Source organism: Bombus pascuorum, chromosome 12 (genome assembly GCF_905332965.1).
Source record: "Bombus pascuorum chromosome 12, iyBomPasc1.1, whole genome shotgun sequence".
In the NCBI taxonomy this organism is placed as follows: Eukaryota; Metazoa; Arthropoda; class Insecta; order Hymenoptera; family Apidae; genus Bombus; species Bombus pascuorum.
The window spans coordinates 9,066,696-9,089,657 of NC_083499.1; the positions used below are offsets into that span (position 1 = coordinate 9,066,696).

Here is a 22,962-nt window from a genome sequence, read left to right on the forward strand (position 1 = left end):
GGAACCTTCGTCGTCCCAGTTTTCTTATCTGTTCAACTACCATCGCTATTGTTCGCGTAACCAATTTCAATTACAAATTCAACTCTCGATACTGCGCGTTTTGCCATTTCCGCTATCACTTCGGACTTAAAACTATACAAGCATTTCTTAGATCGTGCCTTGTAAAGCAATTTCAATTGAATTTCAAGCATCGGTTTATATGGTCGCGATTTTAATGTAGAAGCTCAACGTCGTCGATGATAGAAATGCTACTGGATCGAAGTAGAATGTATTTGCTTACGCTATATAGGAAGAGATTCGTCTCGTATTCCGTCTTCTTCTCGGAATTACCGCCGCCCACCATAGAGTCGCCATCTCCGCCGGTACCGCCGCCATCACCTGAAAACAGAAAAACATTCTGTAATTCTCTCGTGGTTTATCACGGCGAAGTCTGAAAGAAACGTCGATCAACGTTGCTTGATATCAGAATATAAGACACATTTAAATATTAAAAGTATAGTAATAGATTTCCACCTAGTTTATTTGACGATTTGTATGGATGAAGAAAGGGCAGAGGATTTAAAGAGGATTTCCCCGGAAGAATGAAGACTGGAATATAAACGACGTTGCGGCGTAACGATAAGATGATAAACCTACCGTGTCTTTAGAAATAGCTTAAGTGATCGACGACCGTGTATAACCGAGGAAAATCTAACAAAGCGGATTTTTTGGAATTAGCGTGCCTTTTCTACCTTTCCTCGAACTCACCGCGCTTTATTAATTTATTGTCTGCGGGCTGTTAGTCGGACACGCGCACGGTCGCTTCAGGGCTTAGACTTTCTGCTTCATCGATTACTTATTCTCTCCACCCTCTTTATTTCGAGAAAATACCAAGTCAGGAAATTCGAACGTTTACCCACACCAACAACATACCTAACTCGAGCCATTTTTCTATCGGTCAGTCTGTAATGGAATTTTGCCAAATAAACACGTATTTCTTCTCCGAGTCGTCTGTGCGCCTATTCTCACTTTCTCCGAACCGTTTTTATATTTCAGAAACGCTCAACTGTATTAAACTCGTCCGTATACAGTTCGTGTTAGTGGAGTGACAGTTCGCGCGAACGATCTCTCGTACTGCAACAAACGCGTTATGGGGGAAACAATAGCGATAGAGTAAAGTTAGTAGTTAAATCGTTTCGAAGCTTGTTTGCCCGTTGATCTGAATATCTGCGCAATAGAAAGTGGAGAAAGTTTTAATAGAAATAGGAGGGTGAAAGCGAGAACGCTTCAGTTAAAAAGTTTTAATAGGCGTCGAGAGGGAAGCAAACTGACAGATTCCCAGTTAGTCTGTATCTGGAGATTGACTTTTTCACTGCTATATGTTTTTTTTCCCAGTTATTTTTTCTGTTTGTTCCTCTCGAACGCGCCACCGCAATCACAAATTGAATTTCAATCGAAATCCGAGCTTTTCCTTTCTACCGCGCAACGATTAATAGCAAACGAATAGAAGACAAACTTCCATTTGTTTCTGGCTTGCCGTGTAAACCGGAAAATCCGAAGCTTGGATGCAATTTTAGCTTTTCACACCGAACAAAGTAAAACTATAAAAATCACTAAAATTATTTAAGCGATACTCGATGCCACGTTGCATTATCGTCGAGTTTGCCTCTTTATCGTTTCCTGGAATAAATAAGTAAGTCAATTATACTTGTATTATCATATAAAAACAAGAAACATAAACGGAGAAGAAATACAAGTTTTCTAAAGCTGCACCATTATAAGCTGCATTAAACATTCGTATCTGCGGCGTAACAGCCATTTCCAGAAAATCCCAAGTAACAGAGAGTCGCTTTATCTTTACACGAAACTGTAAAACGTTTCTCGTGTTATCGTGTCGCGGACAGAAAATCGTACGATAACGGAAAACGAATACACGAACGCGTAAGATACCCGGGAAATATCGTTCAGTCGTCGTGGATCCACGTTATGGTTGAAACGTACGTGCAGAATATAAGTCTGCCAGTGGTACGTGCTAGTGGTACGAGTCAACCTATCGATCGCTATCTCGTAAACTTTCAATTTAGAATTTGTTTCCTCACTGCAAACCATCTATGTGTGTTTCATAAATTAGTCTCCGCCTAAGAATGAAAGAAAGAAGAGAACGAAAGAAGTTTGTCTTATTCCAAGAGACACGTACGTATATATTTATAAATTTGTATGGAAAAATTGTCTCATCGTGTACGGATTGATACGTCGATCGATCGGATGCGGCAAAGGAGGCAAGCAGAGTCTGCGGAGACGTCGCGACGTGCTTCCACGTCGAATCGACGTCCTCCACTTCCGCGGTAACGTATTTCTACCCGCAATAACGAATTACTCTCACGTTTCAATCTGGCCTCTGGTCGTGAATTCCGCGAACGTTCGTTTCGTTCATCCAACGTTTCAACGAACGCCTTGCTCTCGATTTATTTACCTTAGCCTTGGCTGTATCGTTTCACGAAGAACTAAAACATGGGAAACCGTGAAAAACCTATCGTGCACTGATTTCGATCTTCTCGCGCGATCTCTCCGTCTCCATAGACCGTAGTCTTACGTAAAATATTTGCGTTGGCTGGCGATAGTTTTAAGATAGAAATGGTATATAGCGGACAAGTTTTATGCTTCTGGGAAATTGTATTCCTAAGATAAAACTTTTACCTAGGAGGTTGCATATCTAAGATTTAGAGAATTTTCTACGGTTTTACGTAGAACCATAGAGTTGAGTTCATCAAGAGAAATCTCGGACAGAGGACTAGGTACGTGGAAATTGTTAGTTGTCTCGGCAAATCTAGGTAATTTACTTGTTCCCAATTATATTTCTCTTACAGAACTGCAGAATTTCTTTGATCGTTACTTCGAAACCGGAACGGAAAACAACGGCGACTATTCTATCGAAACTGTGTCGCTTGGAAAAGAAGTCGCCGAACTAGGATTCTCTCTCTTAAAGAATTTTTATTCGGTGACGTGTGATCGACCGGAACGATATCGATTTACGACGCAAAGTGAACTCGAAACTTCCTTTGCGCTAACAGAAACTACCCAAGGGAAACAGACCGTACATCCCTATTTCCGCCGCGTATTTTCTCCTGCTTCTCGTTGCCTGGGGGAAATGTTATGAGAAAACAGGATAAGTTGCGCTCGCGAACGGCCATCGAATCGTCGAGCATCCAAACAAAGCTACAAAAAAGAATCGCTCCTCTGTTTTTCGAAGAGACGATCGTCGTTGGATACTCGTGGTACTTTTCGACAAAACGTAAGTCGTGGAGAGAGAAAAATTTCAACGAGGACCCTTCGATCGATATGATAATGGGATTGGCGAGGAAATCTCGAGGTCGACGAGCATAGAGCAATTAGGGAAGGCTCGATATTCGAAACAAGCTTCCCGAAGTAACAGACAGGTTGCGTCCGAACAATCTAAAAACTAGGCCAGTCGATATTAACTTGCTGATTTGTCTCTCTGTTCCTTTGTGAAACCGCGTTCTGCCTCCGTCTATATCTAGAAATCGGTAATTGCATTCAGATCGTCGATGAAATTCGTTTAATTGAAAGTTTAAATGAATTGTCAAGCGAAGAATTAGTCGATCCTGCCAATAGATCATCGATATTTCATTGATTCAGTAGCTTCTTCCATATCGAAGCGATGGTTGCTCTGTTGCTTTATTATTTTATACGAAAATACGACGATTCTCCGCAGAGATATTTTTGGCCGAATAACAAGGGAATAAAAGAAATCGAAGGAATTGGCGGCAGATCGGAAGGGAACGTCGGTGGGAAAGGCCAATGCTGATTCGGCTACTTTAATCCGCGCGCTTCTTTGTGTGGGAAGAGCAGCTTCGCCGGCCAAAACAGGACACAGGGACACGTGACAAAGTACATCGAAGAATGTAGTTACGGTCGACTTTCTACAAAAGCTCCTCGTACGTCGCTTCGAACACAAGTCGATTTGCTTTTCCAATTCTTCGCTTTATCGTTTGGCTTTCGTTGGTCAATCTCTCGTGAATGTTCTTCCTCCCTTAGATTCCGTTCCCTGATTCTTTTCAACATCTCCAACGTCTCTTCTCGACGTTTCAATTTTGTAACTCGTGTTTTCGAATTCTCCGATCTCTTTTCTAAGAATCGCCGTTCATTTCTTTTCTTGCTTTTCGTCCTTTAGTTTTCCGATTGATCGATACGACAGATATATATATAAATATAAAGTTTGATTCGAAATTAATCGAGTTGGTGGTCAACATGGAAGCATTGGTTGATTCAGCTGCACACTGGAGGAACAATCTCGCGGATGCTGGCTATAGCGTCTTGCGGTTACTCTGATTCAGTCACTCCTCGTTCGGCGCACCTTAACTTGGCACGGAACACTGCAACCCTAACTTGCAAACCACTTGAAATCGAGCACAGCTCGTATTGTTCGCAAAAATTTTCTTCGTTCTTAATAAAAGTAAAACTGTTTCGCTAAAAGATAACGAAGCATCCAAGAGAGCAATTGTATCAATTGCGAGAATACAGAAGACACTGTTCGGAATTTTGAGTGGCCGTTCGTTTATGGCACGAACAGGCCCATTCCCTTCTTCAGGAAATTCCGAATTACATGTCCTCCCCGAGCTGTAAACCCAATGACTCCGAGATTAGGTAAAAAACCCCAGAAAAGGACCAACTGAAAGGACACGATGGACAGACGAAACTCAACGGCTGATAGGGAGAATCAGTAACGTAGGAGGACAGTTCATCATCAGACATAGTACCGCGCGGGTGAAATGCTTCACTTCCAACAAGATCCTACCACCGCCGTTTTGTAACATCACACTTTACGTTTATACAAGCGCAAATACAGTGCTGGATTACTCTAACCTCCTCCACCTTGAGCCTTAAGTCATTCGAGGTACGCGAGATCGGTTTGACCTGACCGGTTGCTCTTTAGTCGAGAATTCGCAACAGACACGAACAACTAAAAGGGAAAATTTTCCCTTTGAGTAACGGAGGAAACGATGTAAGCAAATTAACATCGTATCGTAATAACGTGCAAAGACACTTTCGATTCTCGTCGAGGAGGAATCGCGGCAGCCGTTTAATCGGGGCTCGCGTTTAGTCGGGTTTCCGGCCAAACTACATCGAGTTCCATGCATCCCTAATTATTTTAATCGTGTTTGCTTCTTCCATTATGCGTTCCTTGGTGGTGGTGGTGGTGACTGGAAACACCGTTAAAAGCAACGCGCGCGGCCGATAGCAGTTTCGCAAAGCGTGGGAGGCCAGGGTAATTGCGATGCATGGCAATATCGACAGCGAGAACAGGTAAATACGAGAATACCCTAACGAAACCAAGGGACAGAGTGAATTAATTAGAACGTAGATTCGATGGGAATAGGGTATCGGTTGCGCAATTGTTGCGGTCTATGTTTAATATCAATCCTGGTCAATTTACGTCGAACGGCCGGCCGATTATTTAACACGTCAGTAAAATATACAAGTTCTCGTTGGTTCGGCGCCGTTTCACTGGAAATTCCGTCGCTTCAATCATCGTAAACGCTAATTACATTCACGCGATAAATATGCGCTGATATATATCGTAGCTGTTGGATTTTATTATCGGGCTATTTGGATTGGGTATTTAATTTCGAATTGGACAAGAACACGTGAAATTATCCGATGATCGGTGTTAACGTTTCTTCCATCGGAATATCCGATGAAATTTACGGCTTCGAATCTGATTTATCGGTAGATTCTAAATTTAAGAAATTCCTGCCGCATAAATTGAGACGTCGAGATCGTTTCTTCGAAGATTCATTGACTGACGTTTCTCGTAGCGGCTTACGTAACCGCGTAACAGAGAACAACGTTGGTGTACACGTAAACGCTCGGATAGTGCGGATGAGTTACCCTAAGTGGCTGAACTCGTGCAGGCGGCTTTCAAACGCGATTAATTCACCGACACGTCTTACCTCCCGAACTCTTAATCGATTTTGCTCGAGACGACGAAGATTTCTCGATATCTACACCTGTTCAAACGTGTTTCTTATATCGTTGAAATTAAGGAAGAAAGTTTGAAAAGACAAAGATGATTCTTCTTATAATACAGGGATTTAATAAACAAAATTACCAAGTACATGTAATCATATACTATACGTTTGTGGTAATGGTATATTTTTATATTTGATCGTGTTTGAGATAAATATCTGCGCGTAGCTACTTTGGGACAGGCAGTTACAAAGTCTCAAAAGTATGCAGTAACGTTCTCTGCCGTGGATATTGCCAGCTACATTTACGACCTGTTCCACGAACGACCATAAGCACGTAGAACTTCACGCGTGTACTACGAGCAGCGAGAACAAAGTATTTGACTATTCAAACGCGGATTTTCGGCTGAAATAGTTTCGAACTTCCTCGATCTGGACACTGGCAACTCGCGCGGCTAAATTTCCACGTGATCATCAATTTCCAGTTCTGGAACAACTACCATCTATTCTACGTTCAAGATTACGCTTGTCCAATAATCGTAAAGTTACGGAAGATTCGAATTTCATTCGGTAATCGCGGTAGAATATTCGTCGTAAGACAAAAGCGTTGTAGCTGAGGAAAAATGGCGAAGATTCAACTAAACCGGAACATGGGGTCAGGGTACGGAAACGATTCTTCGAAAGATTCGAGCCAGATACGAGATCGCGCAATTGGAACGCGAACGATAAGGAGGAAAAGTGCAGCAAGGGTTGGAATTCGAGAATTTCAGCTGGCGAGAACGTTTGCCAACGTTTGTCAGCCAGATCGCTCGCTCGCGATTCTCGTAGCGAATTCGCCACGAGAATTAAGCACCGCGTCCTTTTCGGCCAACTTGGAGAATTATTGGCTGAATTGCGAGCGATTAAACTCACATTTTACATTCATTCGCCGAATATTTTGGCTTAGACTCGGCGATGATGAAAGACCTAACTTTTCGCGGTGTGACATTTTTGAGAATAAACTTTGAATATTCGATGGCAGGCAATTGGTCGGATTTATCCGAGCCGCGTCATTTAATTGGTATCCTGTGGTTCTACGAACGCGCGTGGAATCCGCGCGCTCGGCCGCGTAATTACTTACTTACGTATGCCCGGTTAAATCGAATCGGCTCGAACCGGATACTCCGTGACCCGAATGAGGTCTGAAAGCTGGGACTAACGAACGATCGTTCCGCCTCTCTTCCCCGTGCATTCTTATGTGATCTTCTTAATTGGCACAGTGATGTACGATTCGACGAATTTTTACGCGACTTTGATTCACTCGTGACAAGATAGAATAAAAAATACAGCATCCATAAATCTGTCAAACAGATCTCAGCATCTTCTTCTTCAAATTCTCTATATTCGTGCTAATTATTCTTTCTATATCTATGCTAATTTCTTGTGACAATTCGAGCTCGGATATTCTACAAAGCTGGAAAACGCTTTGCAACGTTTTCAAACGCTATGGAAGCTAGTCGAAGAGAGAAATGTAGGAAAAATCAGCAGGCAATAGTGGAGAATGGTTGATGATCGCCGGCTTGATAAGCAAGCTGTGTGCGTACGAGCATAAAAGCAAATGGTAACAATGTCGGGCGTGTCCCGGTTGGTCGGTGTCCCAATTTCTCTGCTCGCTGAATCACGATAAATCGCGCGGCGGCGCGGCGGCATGGGACCGAGGCGGCACGGCGTCGCGACGATAGTATTCGGCATTCGATTTTATTACAACGGCAGTCAGGTGCCGGTTATTGGCACTGGGCTGATTTATGCGATCCTACGTGATCATGATGGACGGTGTTGCTGAGCGCAATGGTGGGCAGAATGGTGGTTCGATCTCGTGAAAACTTTGGCGTTCGTGTTTCGGCAAAGCTCGTCCAATGTTTGGAATTTCTAACTTTTCTGCAAACTTTGTGTCATTGTGTGATTCTTTCTTTTTTGTTTAGGAAAAAGTGACTACTAATTGGACGAAGAATTTTTTTATCTAGAGGTAATCAAAAATAATTTAAAAATTGTTCGCAACTTAGTATTTTGTTAAACAGTTACACATGGACGAAGAAATGCGAAGTTGCTTCGTATGGATTGTCGAAAATATGGAACGTCGCAGCAACAGGAGCGTTAAAAATCTTAAATCAAAGGTGAGAAATATGATTCCGACGACTGTCCCTAATTCGTTTAGGAGGAAGCAACAGCGACCTAGAAATTTCCACTTGGTAAATACGTCGAATCATACGTATCAAAAAGATATTGCAAATTTTATCTGTTCTAGTTGTTTCAGATTCTATGCTTTAAAGTAACGTTACCATATTTTTCGAGGAAATAACGTTTACCGCGTGGGGATCCCGTTGAGTTAAACGTAAAGCGTGGCCGTGAGCTGTCTGGATGTGTGCACAAGTGTGGTAAGCTCGAGATAGCAAGAAACGTCGTCACGTCGTGAGCATCCTTACAATGGAAACTACTTAACCCTCCGCTTGCCCTTGTCCTAATCTCGTTTAAACGCGCACGAGGCCCAGCACACGTTTTCGTCGTGGATCGACCGGCTACTCGACCGAGAGGAGATTCAGTTGAATCAACAAAGCGTTGGCTTACATCGACTACTCGTCGCAACGGCTAAGCTATGCCAATCTGTCTTCTTCCGTTTTGCACGGTTTCGTGGCAAATGAGAACGCAGCTATATCATACTACAGTTCGTTTTGTATTATATTGCAATAAATAATAACAATTACCATTGGAGTAGAATTTCCAAGTACCTTCGATGTAAATTTACTTTCTTATTTACGTATAGTAATTGTTATATTATCGTATTGGCGTTTTGAAAAAATCGAATCCGCCGACTAACCGCTGGAAACGAGAAAAAAGATGCGAATATTCGATAGAGTGAAAGATCTTCCAGTCTACCGAAACTGTACTCGTCCTTGTCCAAGAATTCTGCAAAGTCCGCGATATCCTTTTAACTGGGATCGATCAGCCACTCGTGCGCTAGGCAAATTCGATTGGATCAACAAAGTGCTGGTTGGCCACAACCCCCAAACGAGCTCGTTTCATCGCAGCTTCGAGGCTTGGTTAATAAATGTTTCATAAAAACAAACTGCCAAAGTGAACCTGCTTCGTTGCGATTAATCGAGGCAGAAATTCGCGATTTAAACGTTAAAAGGCAACTGAAGCAGCGTGGCCCCCGGCCCGAATAGACTGAGCACGTTTGCCTGACGGGTAAACGAATTAATTTGTCAACGCGAATTCACCAGGGCGCGGACGAACAGCTCGAGTAAAAGCACGCTTGTCTCGCGTCGCTTCTAATTTCGTTAGCTTCGATGAAACGACGACAAATGGCCAACCGTTGCTTCTGCCACTGATCAAATTAATTTCTGATCTCTCTGGCGAACTTCCCCGAGAACCTGTTCAATGGAGAAAATTTCATTACGCGTGAACTGGCAGTGTGACTTGTTCGCGAACCTCGTTTGTGTCGAGATTCGGAATCAGTTAACAAATTTCAAGATTTCCTTAGATTTCACACGTTTCTCGAAGGAAATACAATTGGTAAAGTTTTGAAAACTGTTCGATGCATGTTACGAACTTGACTCGTTGTTTATGGCCAAGTTGGACATGTTTTACGCACGAGATGGAAATGTCGCGTACCGTTTGTTGGCAACAGCAGAGAATCGGATGGAAAAAGTCGATTTGCTTGCCTATACCTTTTGTTTGTTCTTACGGTGAGTTCACACGAAGCTTGCGAGATGTTGTTACGACGAATTGTTTCGCTGGAAGGAAAGCTCGGATAAACCAACTACGATTGCTAGTTCATCGTTCCGGGAGACTCCAGGTGACTTTGCCTACTCGCTCGAACGATTAATATTATCGTTGTTTGCATTGTGGAGCTTCTCGATTCGATACGATTTCGCTCGAATGAAAAGTCAAAAATATATTTCTATATATATATTGGTTTCGAGAGAAATGATAAATTCGAGAAGAACCAGGAAACTAAAATCTTCGAGGAATAGCTTCACCTTGTTAAAGGGAATTTTGTTGGAGGAAAGAGAAAGAGGATTATTTTTCCTTATCTTCTTGCCGAACTCTCGGGAAATAGAGATTTTCAGATCCAAGAAAGCTTCCTTGCAAGCTACTCGATACACAACTACGGCGCGTTTAAACGTTCTTTGTTCTTGAAACTTTGTCATTCGTCTTTTTATCTTCCCTTAACTCGTTCGGGTTTCCTTCTGGCCGCAACAAACCGCTAATACTGTTCATCTTGCCTGCCATCTCGGCCAGGCTATAAATCATACAAAATAACAGATACGAATTCACGAGGAAGAAGCAGCCTGCATTTTTCCCTCTACAGACCACTTATTTAATCCACTCTTTCAAACAACATCTGCGGATTGCTTTGCTTCCAGTTGTGTCCGCGTTTTAATCATCTCTCCTTTTAGCTCGCCTCTGTACCTGCTAAATATTTATCCGCTGAAAATTTGTTTCCAAGTTGAATTTGAATTTCGATGCTTATACTTTAAACGTAACGTCACGAAATCTCGCTTCCTTCTTTCAGCGAATATCGTTGGTTATCCTCTAACGAATTCATATCTCGTGTTATGTAGCGTGGAATAGTTTTAGATCGTTAAAAGCAACGAAGAAGATCAATGTGTAGCACATAAATGAATTGGGCGACGCGAGAGAGCGCGCGTTCCATATTCGCGTCGCATAAATTCACCGTGAAATAAACTCTTCCGGCTGGGATGTTTTTCCATCCGCAATTTCGACGATTTACCGAGGTCCATAGGATCGCGCGCGTAAATTTCACGAGCGGTGGACGTCTCGCGAATCTGCTCGGTTCCCGACGACTCTGCTCGTAAATTTCGCCATGGACGTCGCGATATTCGCGCGGAGAGCACAGCCCTTCGGGGGGTCCAACACCGACGATGCTCCACTTTCGAATTGTAGGCCAACCAAGTGGTAGATCTTCAACAGCGTGGAACATTCGAGCGTCCCCGAAATTTGCATATCCCACTATGAATATTCGACACCCTTTCTCGACGTGTTTCCGCGCCAGCGGACACGATGTTTCTTCCGAAAGTAGCCGATTCTTTTTTTCATTGCGCTTGCTATATCGCGCTTTTTTATAGCGCCTTTTCTTTGAAGATACGCGATGGAAGATATTTGGAAGATTCAATTATTTTCCGCGTTACATTTTTTTCATATTATTTTCAACGCATTTTCCCTGCCATTTCTATGTTATATTTCCTGTAGACTTGGAATTCCCTTCTATTGTTTCATTTTCTGGCACAGTTTCCAGTCCATTTGCGATACACAGATTTTTCACGACGTTTCTCCTTCTTTCTTCTTGACTTTCATGAATTTTTCTCTTCTTGTTAAAGACATACCGCAATCCTTTCTGGTAAATTGTATTTTGTCCTGAATTATGTAGCATTCCCATGTGTATAGCCGAGCTGGTAGCCAGCCATCATCCCCCTTTCTCCTTTCTTCTTCTTGTCTTCTTCGTTCAGGGAGTAACAGTCGAGACTTTCTCTTATTTCAGAATGGAGAGTAATTCTAATTTTGTACGCGATATACTTTTTCCGTGACAGAACCTTTTTACATTTTTTATTTGATATTTTTAGTTGCGTGGAAAGTCCATAAATCGATGGACCCGAAAAATGCGTTGGAAAATATTGCGAAAGATTGGATTTTGTGGGACTCGAACCATGACCTAGTTGATGAAAAGCAATAGTTCTGACCATTTTACCTTTGTCACAAGCTTTTTTATTTCATCGAACTATCGATAGATAGGTAGAAAAGATCGTCTTCCAAATTAAATTGTCGATAGGAAATGTCATTTAAGAAATTCTAAAATTCATCGAATCCGTAATTCATCGTCCAAATATCGACCATAATCAGCTTGGTGAAATCAAGTTGTCGTGTGATTATTCGCGCGTCGACGACCGCCGAAAGAACAACCTCTGACAATTTCGATTTCAGACGTCGTATTTTTACACGTCAGCGCGACAGACCGTATCGCCGAGGAAATTCACGCTCTGTTCGTTCCTAATTGTCGATTATTTAAATTTTATCCAGTTTCCAGACAGCTCTCTGCTCTTTGCTCTCTCTTTCTGTCTCTGTCGCAGCATCCGATAATGTTCCTCCTTCTTATATCGCGAAACACCAACACATTTCCGGTTAGCTTTCGTTTGCTCTACTCCCGAACGAATTACCTTGCGATATATATATGTATGTCTTTCTCGTGTTATTCCGTTTCGTGGCATTCAATTCGCATCGGTTTTCCCTGAGCAAGGACGAATATTTCATTGAACGTCCAGCTTCGTCACGGGTATTGTTAAACGATTTCTATTCGCCCCCGAGAATACAGCTTTTTAACGTTTTGTTTGTTCGAGGATATGGTACGATTTTTGAAAGAGAAGCACAGCGTGTTGCGAAAATAGGTGAACCTTTTTCTACTTTTAACAATTTTTCGAATAAAAGATTGTACGCGAGAAACGTGTCGAATACGATGCACGGTTCTCGCAAATTTTTTATACAGTCGACAGTAGTAACGCTTGAATAAAACATTAGTTACGTTTTTCTTTATTAATTATATTCTTTTTTGATTATTTAAAGATGTGAATAGACACTTGCAAGCGTGAATTTTGTTACCAATGAAACGTTGTTAAAAGATATCAGCGTTTAAATAATATACTGGTTCCTATAAATAGAAATCTACTGTCTAATCATAGGGAAGTAGAATGTCTGACCACATACGAGCCGCTTTCACTTAAACCTTCTTTTCTCGTTTTCTTTCAAGCTCCTTTATCTTCTCTTTAGTATAGTAATTCTTTAGCCGTAATAATACTTGTTCCTTTTCTGTGTATCTACGTGGCGGCATTAATTGCAGGAAATTACGTGGCTATTATTTCTAATTAATTTATTCGAAAAAATTGTCCAACTCAGGTCTCGGACTCAAACAGCGATTGTAACGTCGATCGAGTCTATTCGTTAGCTAATTTCATTTCTCCTAATTCGAAAGAGACATCACGCACGCATCGCGCTATAATTTTTTCGCTTGAAATACACAATTGATCGAGCGAGCAAGAAATTCGCCCGGGACGCAACCTCGTTAAATTAATGGACGCTCGTGCAAAACGGAAGCCGCAAATACCTGCGGCCATTTGAGGTTGTCGCCGCGATACGATTTCGCTCGCGTCATCGGATCGCTCGATCGGTTTCCGGCGCAGCACGTCGTTACCTTTCGTACCGATTGGAATTTTCGAAACTCAGTCGATCACGCCTTCTACGTTTGAAATATCAGAATATTTTCGAGCGTGAACCAATTTTGGAAATTACGAAGTACTACCAGAAAAAAATATAAAAAGAAATATTTGCTAACTTCATGTTATTCTCACTTGTTCTCTCTCTCTCTCTCTCTCTCTCTCTCTGTTAAAGTTTGAGAAGAATAGAGAAATCGTTGAACATTTTCGAAAGTTCTTTTCATTGCAGGTTTTCAAGGAATAATTGCGTTCTTATGCAAGCTGCAATGAAACGTTAAGCACAATGCAATTCGTTCGTCAAGAAACCGACACAAATTGTAGGTGTAATTCATGCCGGTAACATAACTCGAGGATCTCACTGGCATCTTAAACGTGATCATTGCGTTGCCATTCACGTAGACGCTGGGCTATATGCGACTGCATTAGCGCAAACAACCGGATACTTTCTTGCGCGTATTTATACTGCATGGCCGCATCCTGGTTTCCGCACACGTAATATGTTAATGCGAGTTTAGGCGACGCAGCGGGCTAGCGGAACAACTGACCCGAAATTTCAGGACGCGATCGCGAGAATACCAAAGGCGTTTCCTGCATTTTTAGAATATTCCTTGAATATTCTATTTTTTAAGATCTATCTGATTTTCTGATATCTTTTAGAATAACGTCGAGTCTAAGTTAAACATTAAAATTTAATAAGACTCAAGAGTTCAAAGCTTCGTGCTTTAAGACTTGTTACGAGAGCAATGTTAAATCTTGGGACATTAAAAATACGGCTTTATATCGGAAGTTGTCTAAAATGTTCGTCGAAGAGGAAGCGATGCCATGTGTAAGACTAGCGTGGATCAGAAGTGGCGCTAATTCCGATCCAAAGTGTTAAGTGAATAGAAGGTGAACAGAGAGAAAGAAGCAACGAGGTTGGCCAATTTTCAAGAATCTTGGGACTGGTAGAATTAGGACAGCGGTTCGAGATAGAAGGAAGAGGTCATTTAGCATCATCGAGTTCGGTTCGCAAGTTCATTTTCTGGGTTGCTCTCGAACTTCCACTACCTGAACCGCGATGCGAAACTTTTGCGGCTGTTACGTTACTCTCAGCGTTAAGATGAAACTTTATTCCGTGCGAAAGGAGAATTTTCCCGAGTGTCGAAATGTTCTTGGAAGAAAATCAAATTAAGAAATATCGTGCTTTTCGGTAAAGGTGCTGCTACTGAATCAATTTTGTAAAAAAAGGTACTCCTATCGTCATATTTTATATTTATACGCTGATGTAAAATTTTCCATATATTTGAAAGGAAAAGGACCTTTTACACTCCAGAATAATACTTTCCACCCTCCGCGCCATCAGAGGTATATCCTTTCCACCAAGAGGAACATTTCTTTTGAGTCTGATCGGGTACCACGTTAAATTTAGCATTTCCATTACAATGCCATTTCTCACTACTTAACTGAAAAATGTCTCTCTTTACCTTCGTGCCACATTTTTATATGACAAACAGCTAGCGCGCCTGTCTCTCACGTCCGAAACGACTTATTTTGCGCGAAGATACAGTAAAATGGAACTTTTTCGAAGAAGAAGAAGAAGAATATCATCCAATTTTCAGTGTAATCTAGAGAACGCCCTGCTACGATCCGGGGAGACGAGTTTTCAGATAACAAGTGAAGGCTGAAATTGTACCCAGAGTGCCATCGCATCTCGAAGAGTTTCAATGTTGGAATTCGTTGGAACGAGCAGAGAGATCCTGCGGGTCTTGGAAGACTTTTGCGATATTAAGGGAAAAGAGCCGGTCACAGCTCCTTCAACCGAAATCGTTGTCCCAGTTCCGTGGAACAGTCACTAGCGTACAAAAGCCAATTTCTTACCACTTTCAAACTTTCCTCGCCAAATTTCTTTGTGTACTTCAAACTCGACGCGTTACACTAGCTGTACACGATCGCAATGGAAAACTGAAATTTTCTTTATAACGTCGCTTCCATATTGTCGAGTTCGTGTCTTCGGAGAAACTTGCTTGTCGCGCATATACGAGAACTAAAGATACGGGAACGTTCTTGAAAATGAAATTCTTGTCCCAGATTCGCTGTAATCCCGAAAATTCTCTCTAGACACGCAGTTTCGTCCGTTTTCACCAAGCCACACGACATCCCTAGCATGAAGTTTTATTAAATTATTTACGGAAGGAACTTTTGAACTTTGCACAACGACGAAGAACGTTTCAAATGTTTTCCAATTATACGGATCGTGGAATTTTTACCTCGTGATCGGCTTTCAAGATTCATGTTCGTCGCGAGTAAAAAACTTATGGCAAGTACTACGGTATTCCGTGTCATGGTGGAATATGTTCTTTCATATTGCAGTGATGCTTTTGGTATTTATGAATGGACTTTCGGGATGAAGCGGAGGGATGCACACACACTTCGACGCTTTCGAAGAATGGTATACTTAGGAATGGCGATAAATATTTGATGCGGTAAATGGAACACTCTTGGTTCTAGTATAGTGCTACTTTTATCATCGTAGGTACGTTTTCTTTTCAGGCCTAGACCCTTGGTATTGATACAGCAGAAAGATATTTTAGTTGTTCGAGTGATAGCCTCTTTTGCATCGCAGGTTTGATATTTTTAATAATTTAAAATTAACAAGGAAATAGTTCCTATAACGTAGAAAGAAACTATTTTCTTTTTAATTTGCCCCATACTCGTTCTCTTCTAATTTTGCATATAAAATATCTTTTTCGTAGCGCAATAACGTCATCTTCCCTTCACAAGCAAATTTACTTCTCGCAGTCTGCTATTTCCAATTTTACGAATACGCTTCTTGTACTACTTTAGTGTTTCAACTTCCAAAAGACATTTTGCTTATATTATTACGAAACTTTCGGTGTTTCTTATTTCACTACGTCCAATATTATTTAAAAGATACTTCCACACATTTGAAACAACTTTAAGAGAAGATCTGTCAAGTCCTTTTCCAAAATTTAAAATCATACATCGAACAAATCGAATATTGCTGAAATAAGCGATCATAAATTTTCAAAAGGGCTCAAGAAGCTGACAGAATCGTAAATCGCGATATCGGTCAACGAGTTCCAACCTAACGTTGTCGTCAGCCTCAAAGCCACCCTTTTCTTTGGTTTTTTCCGGTCTCTGGACAGAAGATTGCCCAGAGGATCGAACCGAAAAGTTTGAACGTGTCCCACAGAGAAGGAAAGAAAGATCTGAATTCAGGAATTTTAGTGGAACCTCGAATAGAAATTGAAACGTCCACTCGGCGGACCTTTACCCTTTGATTGTCGTTCTTCGGCTACGTTTCACGTTTTACGTTTTACTGGTCAAAGAACGCGGACGGTTCGCGAATATTTCGCTGTCATATAGCTTTTACGAGTCACGAGAGACTAGAAATTGAAGAAGAACGAGCGAGAATTTTTCATCGGTTCGCGGAAATCGTTCTTTTAAAGAGACAGTTCAGCTTTGAAACGTGAAACATTTGAAACGAGTATTTATTACAGTCATCGATATATCATTAAATAGATAAATAATATCGATAAAAGTAATATTCTTCAAGTATTCGAAGCATATTTGAATACTTCGATGGTATTTAGTACACGTGACATTAATGCTAACGTAGTTGAAGGATGAATCCCAGAGCGAGTCACAGGGGGAAACTATCTACCATACGAGTCGTGCCAAGCAAGGTATAAATGATCTGTGTCCCTTGTCAATTACAAATCCAGACTTACATCGTACTACCAGGAAACTAGGTGATTTTAAGGTTTACTGGAAATAGTTTAGCGAAAGTGGATACAAGCATACCGGCTTCCATACGAGCTGGCGAGCCATCGGGCACAGTTTTGCCCTGGGACTTCGGCGTACCCTCGCTCATGCTTTTGCCGCGTCTTTGATCCTTCGAAGCTGAGTTGACGTAAACCGCCTCTTGCAATCGCCACCTAGACGTCTTCTCGTCTCCTTGTTTACGACCTAGAACCCGCCTTCTCTTGGAATCCTTCGATCGTACTTTGTTCAACGGCACTCCGTCTCCTTTCGCGCGACTGTCCTCTTCTCCCTTGTTCGGGCTTTTTAGGTAGAGGTAACCAGATATTTGGCACTTTGAATCGTTTCTCCTGGAACTCTCCACTAGTCACTTTAGTCGACGAATTCTTGCGAACCCTCTGGAGAACGGGTCGGACCACTTTCGAAATATTGGACTTCTTCTCGAAAGAGTAATTTTATTCGGAGGAAAACGGCGGAATGCACAAGCCGGGGACGACGAGGCCGGGAGGAGTGACGGGTACAAGCACGCCGGGCCCGGACGAGTCTCGCGGAGGGTGTGTTGTCTCAACGCTTCAGCCTCATTTTCCGCATCCCTCCTTCCGTAGCACACGGGCTTGGGTTACGCTTGTCGTGTCGCGGTGTCACAAGGTCACGGGATCAGCGACGGGATCGGCTGGTCTAGATCGAAAGAGAGGAGCCGCACGCACGCAGCCAGTGCCGGCTGGTCGCTCGGTCGCGCACGCTCCTCTAATTAAACCACGCCGGAACGACGATCCCCGGAAGTGCGCGTCTGTGTTCGGGAGGATCGATCGTTCCGATTGCCACGGAAGCGCATCGACAGGTACACCACGGAACCGGGTAGATTTCTCTCTTTCTTCCTCTTTCTCTCTTTCTTTCCTTCTCCTTCTCCGTCGGTCTTCAAAAATATCCAGCGAGTAACAGCTCGAGGGATGCTCTCGCGGTGGCTAACGGGAGAGAATTACGACGCAACGAAGACGAAGAGGGAATGGACGAGCAGCTAACTGTAGGTCACCACCCCTGGACGCTCGTCTTCCCCGTGGCTTAGATGCTGCGGAGTGCTGGAGCACCTTCGCCACCCTCTACCCTGTTCCCCCTCTCTCCGTGTCTCTCCGCGACTCACTCGCGCTCCACCGCTCCCTCTATCTCTCCTTTTCCTTTCCACCCACTGACGGCGCTCCGGTCGTCGTCAGTCGGTCGGTCGGTCGGTCGGTCGGTCGATCTGTCGATCCGTCGTTGTGTCTGGTTCCGCTGTCAGCTACCGCGGCTGGATTCGTCTCGGGCGTGGAACGCGACCGAACTCTCGTTTCCGCCGATAGACGCGCACGACCACACGACCCACTACACGACCATTACGCGACCCACGGACCACACCATCGACAAGACTACGACGACAACGAGGGTAGGTTTCCCTCGCGGAAAACGGGAAAACGTCGACTGAGACGCGGTTGAAGAGAGGACGTGGCCCGAGAGGGTTTACTCCAACGAACACTCCCGGCTTTTCCAGGCCTCCTCCTCTCCTCACCTCCTCGCTGCGCACGCTCCATCCGACTCCCTGTTCCTGCTTCCCCTCTCGTTTCCCTACCCTTTACCCTCCTCTGTTTCGCTCATCCCTCTCGCCCTCTCCTATCCTCTTCCTCGCTCTTCCTACCTCCGCTTCTCCTACCTCTCTCGTCCACCCTTTCGATCTTCTCCTTTTATCTCGTGACTCTCTTCCCTCTTGGTTCGCCACCCTCCGCTACCCCTCCGTTTCTTCTTTCCCTCTATGTATATTCAATCCCTTGCCCTCCCTCGCGTTGGCATCTTCTCTCACCCTGCGTAGCGTCTACGCTTCTCCCAGCGTTTGTTAGTTCGCTCGCACTCGCGCGAGCCAGCCGCGACGCGACGCGTCCCGGGCGTTCTCAGCTTTTCCACCCTCGAAGCGCGCACGCGCGGCTGCAACCCCGGGGATGTCCTCCTTTCTCTCGCTGCGGGACTTTCTTTCTGTCTTTTTCGCTCCTGCAGCTTCGAAAGATAGAACGAGATCGAACGAACGTTGGACAAAGAGGCGAGGTAAGAGGGTGGTTGCATCCCCTTTTTCCTTCCGCCTCCTTCCTCTTTCCGTTGATCCTGTTTTTTCTCCTCGCTATTTGGACCTTTTCGCCTTTCAATCAGTTTATTGTTTCTTTTTTCGAAACTCCATGTCCAGATGCGAGTGCAACATCTTTGTTGCGTGTTGATTGTTTCTTCCCTTTCCTCCTTCTTCTTGTTCCTACAGCGTTTCTTTCGTGTTGCTTCTTTCTTTATTTTATCTTTAAAAAACTTCTTCGTATTTTCAATTCTCCTACTTTTTCCAGTCCGCGACTGCATATTTCACTGTTATTCTGCCGGTGTTGCCGATTGGCGTCTCGATGTTTCAACTTTCACACGTGCGTCGTTTGTCCCAGCCATAGACCCGACGTGACCCTTTGACTTTTATTTTACTTACCGCGTACGTAGTTGCGTGGGACTTGATTTTCCGGTCGCGGAACTCACCTGCTGGTTTTACCTTATTTTCTCTCCCGGCATCGCGTTCCTCCCATCCACCGTACCTCTCTCTCCTCCTCTCTGTATTTCTTTTACGCATTTTGTCATTCCCGTTTCCTCTTCCCATTATGCGTCGAATCTTCCTAATTTTACTATCGAATATCTCGTTACCCTTTCCATCACCGTTTTTCTCTTCTTTCTTTTCTATATACGCGTAAGTTCTTCTCTGCTTTCTTACGAGCGCTTCTTAACTTTCCTTCTCCCTGTCTAATCCCTCTTCACTTCGATCGACTTCTTTTTTCCATTTATTCCATATCTTCAGTTTGCCCGGTCCCTGCTAAAAAGTTTTCCATCTTTTCGTTTCGCTATGTACATATACCTTCGAAGCTCGTGCGAATCGTCTTGCGCCAGCCTGCAGGAATATTCCGGTTCGATTCACCGACGTCGTTGAATATTTTAACCGTTGATCAATTTCGACTGTTCCGCAAAAAAGAAACCACCTACGCCACAGCGAACTCTTGCTGAAATTTCTACAAACCGTTATTCGTCCTGCGATCGTTGCTTTTTCGGTTCAGTTTTTATTTTCTTTTCTTTTTTTCTTTACGAGTGTGCAAAGTTACAGGTTTTTTGACGAATGAACGATCGTAGAGGATATACGGAAGCTGTTGCAGAGAAAATGACGCGCGAAAGGTTGGATATAGTTCTTGTCACTGCTAGTTTTCGAGCTTCCACTTCCTCTACAACCGTTTGTCTTCCGTTTATCCTTTTTTGTCGCACTTTGGCTCCTCTTCTTGTTCATTCGTCAAACGCCAGACCGTTTTGTCGGTTGACACGAAATCGGCCAACGCGACTTGTCTCTCGTAATTTCGGCGAAACAATCGGAATCGCTGGATGCCAGCTCGAAAGCAGCGAGAATTTCTCTTTAAGCGGAATTCTCGTTCAGAACGGAAAATTGCCACGGTTGCTCTTCTTTTACTTTATTAATATCGTTCTTCGTACGAATTGCCTTTGTTCTTTTAGCTTCGTTCCTTTCTTCGATTATTTAATGCTGCTTGATTTATTTAATACTAACGGTCCTCGTTCCAGTATTACAATATAGAGAATTACGTCGAATGTTAGTTACTTTCAGATCAAATGCCTACGGTCGTGAGTAGAGCCAGAAAACGGGCCAAAATAGTCAGCAATTCAATTTTCGTGTAACAAGGAAGGTAAATTTGTGACTTTGAGAATGTAATACGACGAGTTTAGAAAGAAATCTGTTCGTTTCTAAAATTATCTTCGTTATTACCGATGTTCTATTTTAAATATTTCGAACGTTTTTCACCTCAAGTTCCAAGAAAAGAAATCCAAAGTTGTCTCGTTAAAATAAGCACGTCACACTGGTTTCTCGTCTTATCGTTCTTCCAGCACGACGAAATGGTCGGCGTTATCGCGTCTCGTGTTCGAGATTTTCTAGGTAAACGAGGATCGTTGTGGAACGCGCGAAGGGAATCGAACGCGAGCGAGCAGCGCGCAAAATTCCGCGCGATTTCTCCTGTTACAACACCATTTGAGCGACGCGGCTTAATGCGGCTCCAGGGGGAAAAAACTACGCGTTATTTCCTACATAAAGCGCGATATTTATATCACGAAGCGTGTATGCGCGAACCAAAGCCGACAGCTTAAGCTCCGTATGAAACGACGTTCGATCGAACGTTCGTTCTCGTTTAACTCTCGTCGAAAATATGCTAGAAATTTAGTATTTCGATTGGTTTTTCCCTTTTAACTGCTTCCATATTTATTTCTCCCCTTTCTCTCTTTTTATCCATACTCGCGAATTTATATTTTGCTTTCAATTTTAAAACCTCGAAACAAAGACAGTGACAGTCGAATAGTCTGTATATTTAATTTATTTAATTATTTAAATTAACTGTATATTTAAATAGAAATTAAATATTGGTAGTTGTGACCATTAAAGTTGTCGTGAGACGATGTCCGCCATTAATTTAATTGTTACTCTTAAAAACGATGATTTATATTACAAGGCTGAAGATTCATCTTTCGTATCTCAAACTACAATTTCCAGCGAAATCACGACACCGATCGTTTTCCTTTTTCTTCAACCCACCGCTCTCCGCCAGCAAAAAGGATTGGCGTTTCAATTCACCGGAAATTCGACAAATTCCGGCCGTTTTTTCACGCGCTAACGACACCGGACAGATTTATTCAGCCCGCACTGCAACTCGTTTCCGCATAAAAGTTCTTCCCCCTTGGCCTGCTGAACTATCTCCGAGATAGTCTCGCAAATTTTTCCCCTCAACGACGCTTCCTCGACGCTCAGTCGTGACATTTTTTACGGTTCCGAAATCGTAACGACCTGTATGAAATGAGACTTCCTTGACACTAGCCTTACCAGGCCTGGTCGAACGACCGGTTTCAATATTTAATATAAAATTGTACGTTCATTGTTATTTATCTCTATTCATGCAACTTTAAAATTCATATATTATCTGATTAATCAGTTTCTCAATTTCTGTTAATTTAAGAATTTAAAGTTTAAGAATTTAAAGAATAAAGTTAGACGAATAGAAGAAATGACAACGAACGTACAATTTTAAATTAAATTTTGAAACTTGTCATTTGACCGGGTCTGGTAAGATTAGCGTTAACCCGATTGCAATTAAAGGTGGGAATGGGAAATACCTTCATTCAGCGTGAAATACTCTCTTTCTTCTTCGAGCTAGTAACGCTAGGAAAAGATATATCGGAAATTTTGTAAAGTTATGGAATTGTCAAAGGAGGAATTTTGGTCCCGCCCTGAGATTTAGATATTGGAAAGATCGAACTGGTTTCTAGGGGTTGCTGAAAACTCGAATCTTTCTCGAAGATCGTTCGTGGCACGACCACAGCCAAGTTTCCACGATCCTCTGTCCCACGTTTTCGATCCACGTTACCGAAATTCGAATAGCTAAATCCTTTTCCGCGGCCGAAGGAATTATTTCTCGATTCAACGAACGCACACAGCGAGACGAATCGTCTCTTTCATTGTGTTTCTGAAATTGGATCGTGAAAAATAGGGTTTCCTCGATACTCTGGCCATTTTGAAATGCTGCCAACGCGATCGTATCGGGCTAACAGGCAATAACGACGGGCGAGCGATGATCGTAAACGATGCAAAAAGCAGAGGATAATAAACCCTCGATCGTGGTTCGTTCGTTCCACTTGATAACTCACCTCGCACCCCGCTTGCCAGTCGTTTCACGATAGAAACTTTCGGCAAAGCTCGGTCAACAGCACGGTTTACAGTCGGTGAACTTTGCTTTAGCGCAACTGGATTCGTTGAAAAATCATCGAACTTAGCTCGCTTCGTCTCCAAGTTATCGCACCTATCTTCTCGATCGAGAAACTGTGACGAAAATTAAAACTGTCGCGAGAGAAACGCTTGCTTGGTGCGGTGAAGCAAAAAT

General features: G+C 42.9%; 1 protein-coding gene across 1 annotated transcript in view; it reads right to left on the reverse strand.

Moving 5' to 3' along the window:
- The window catches only part of LOC132913073 (solute carrier family 12 member 4), a 100,248-nt gene that overhangs the window by 12,944 nt on the left and 64,342 nt on the right, over positions 1-22,962 (reverse strand). The window contains exon 3 of the mRNA XM_060971035.1: positions 281-378. Within this exon, the coding sequence (XP_060827018.1) occupies positions 281-378 (98 nt within the window). The remainder of the gene's footprint in view (positions 1-280; positions 379-22,962) is intronic.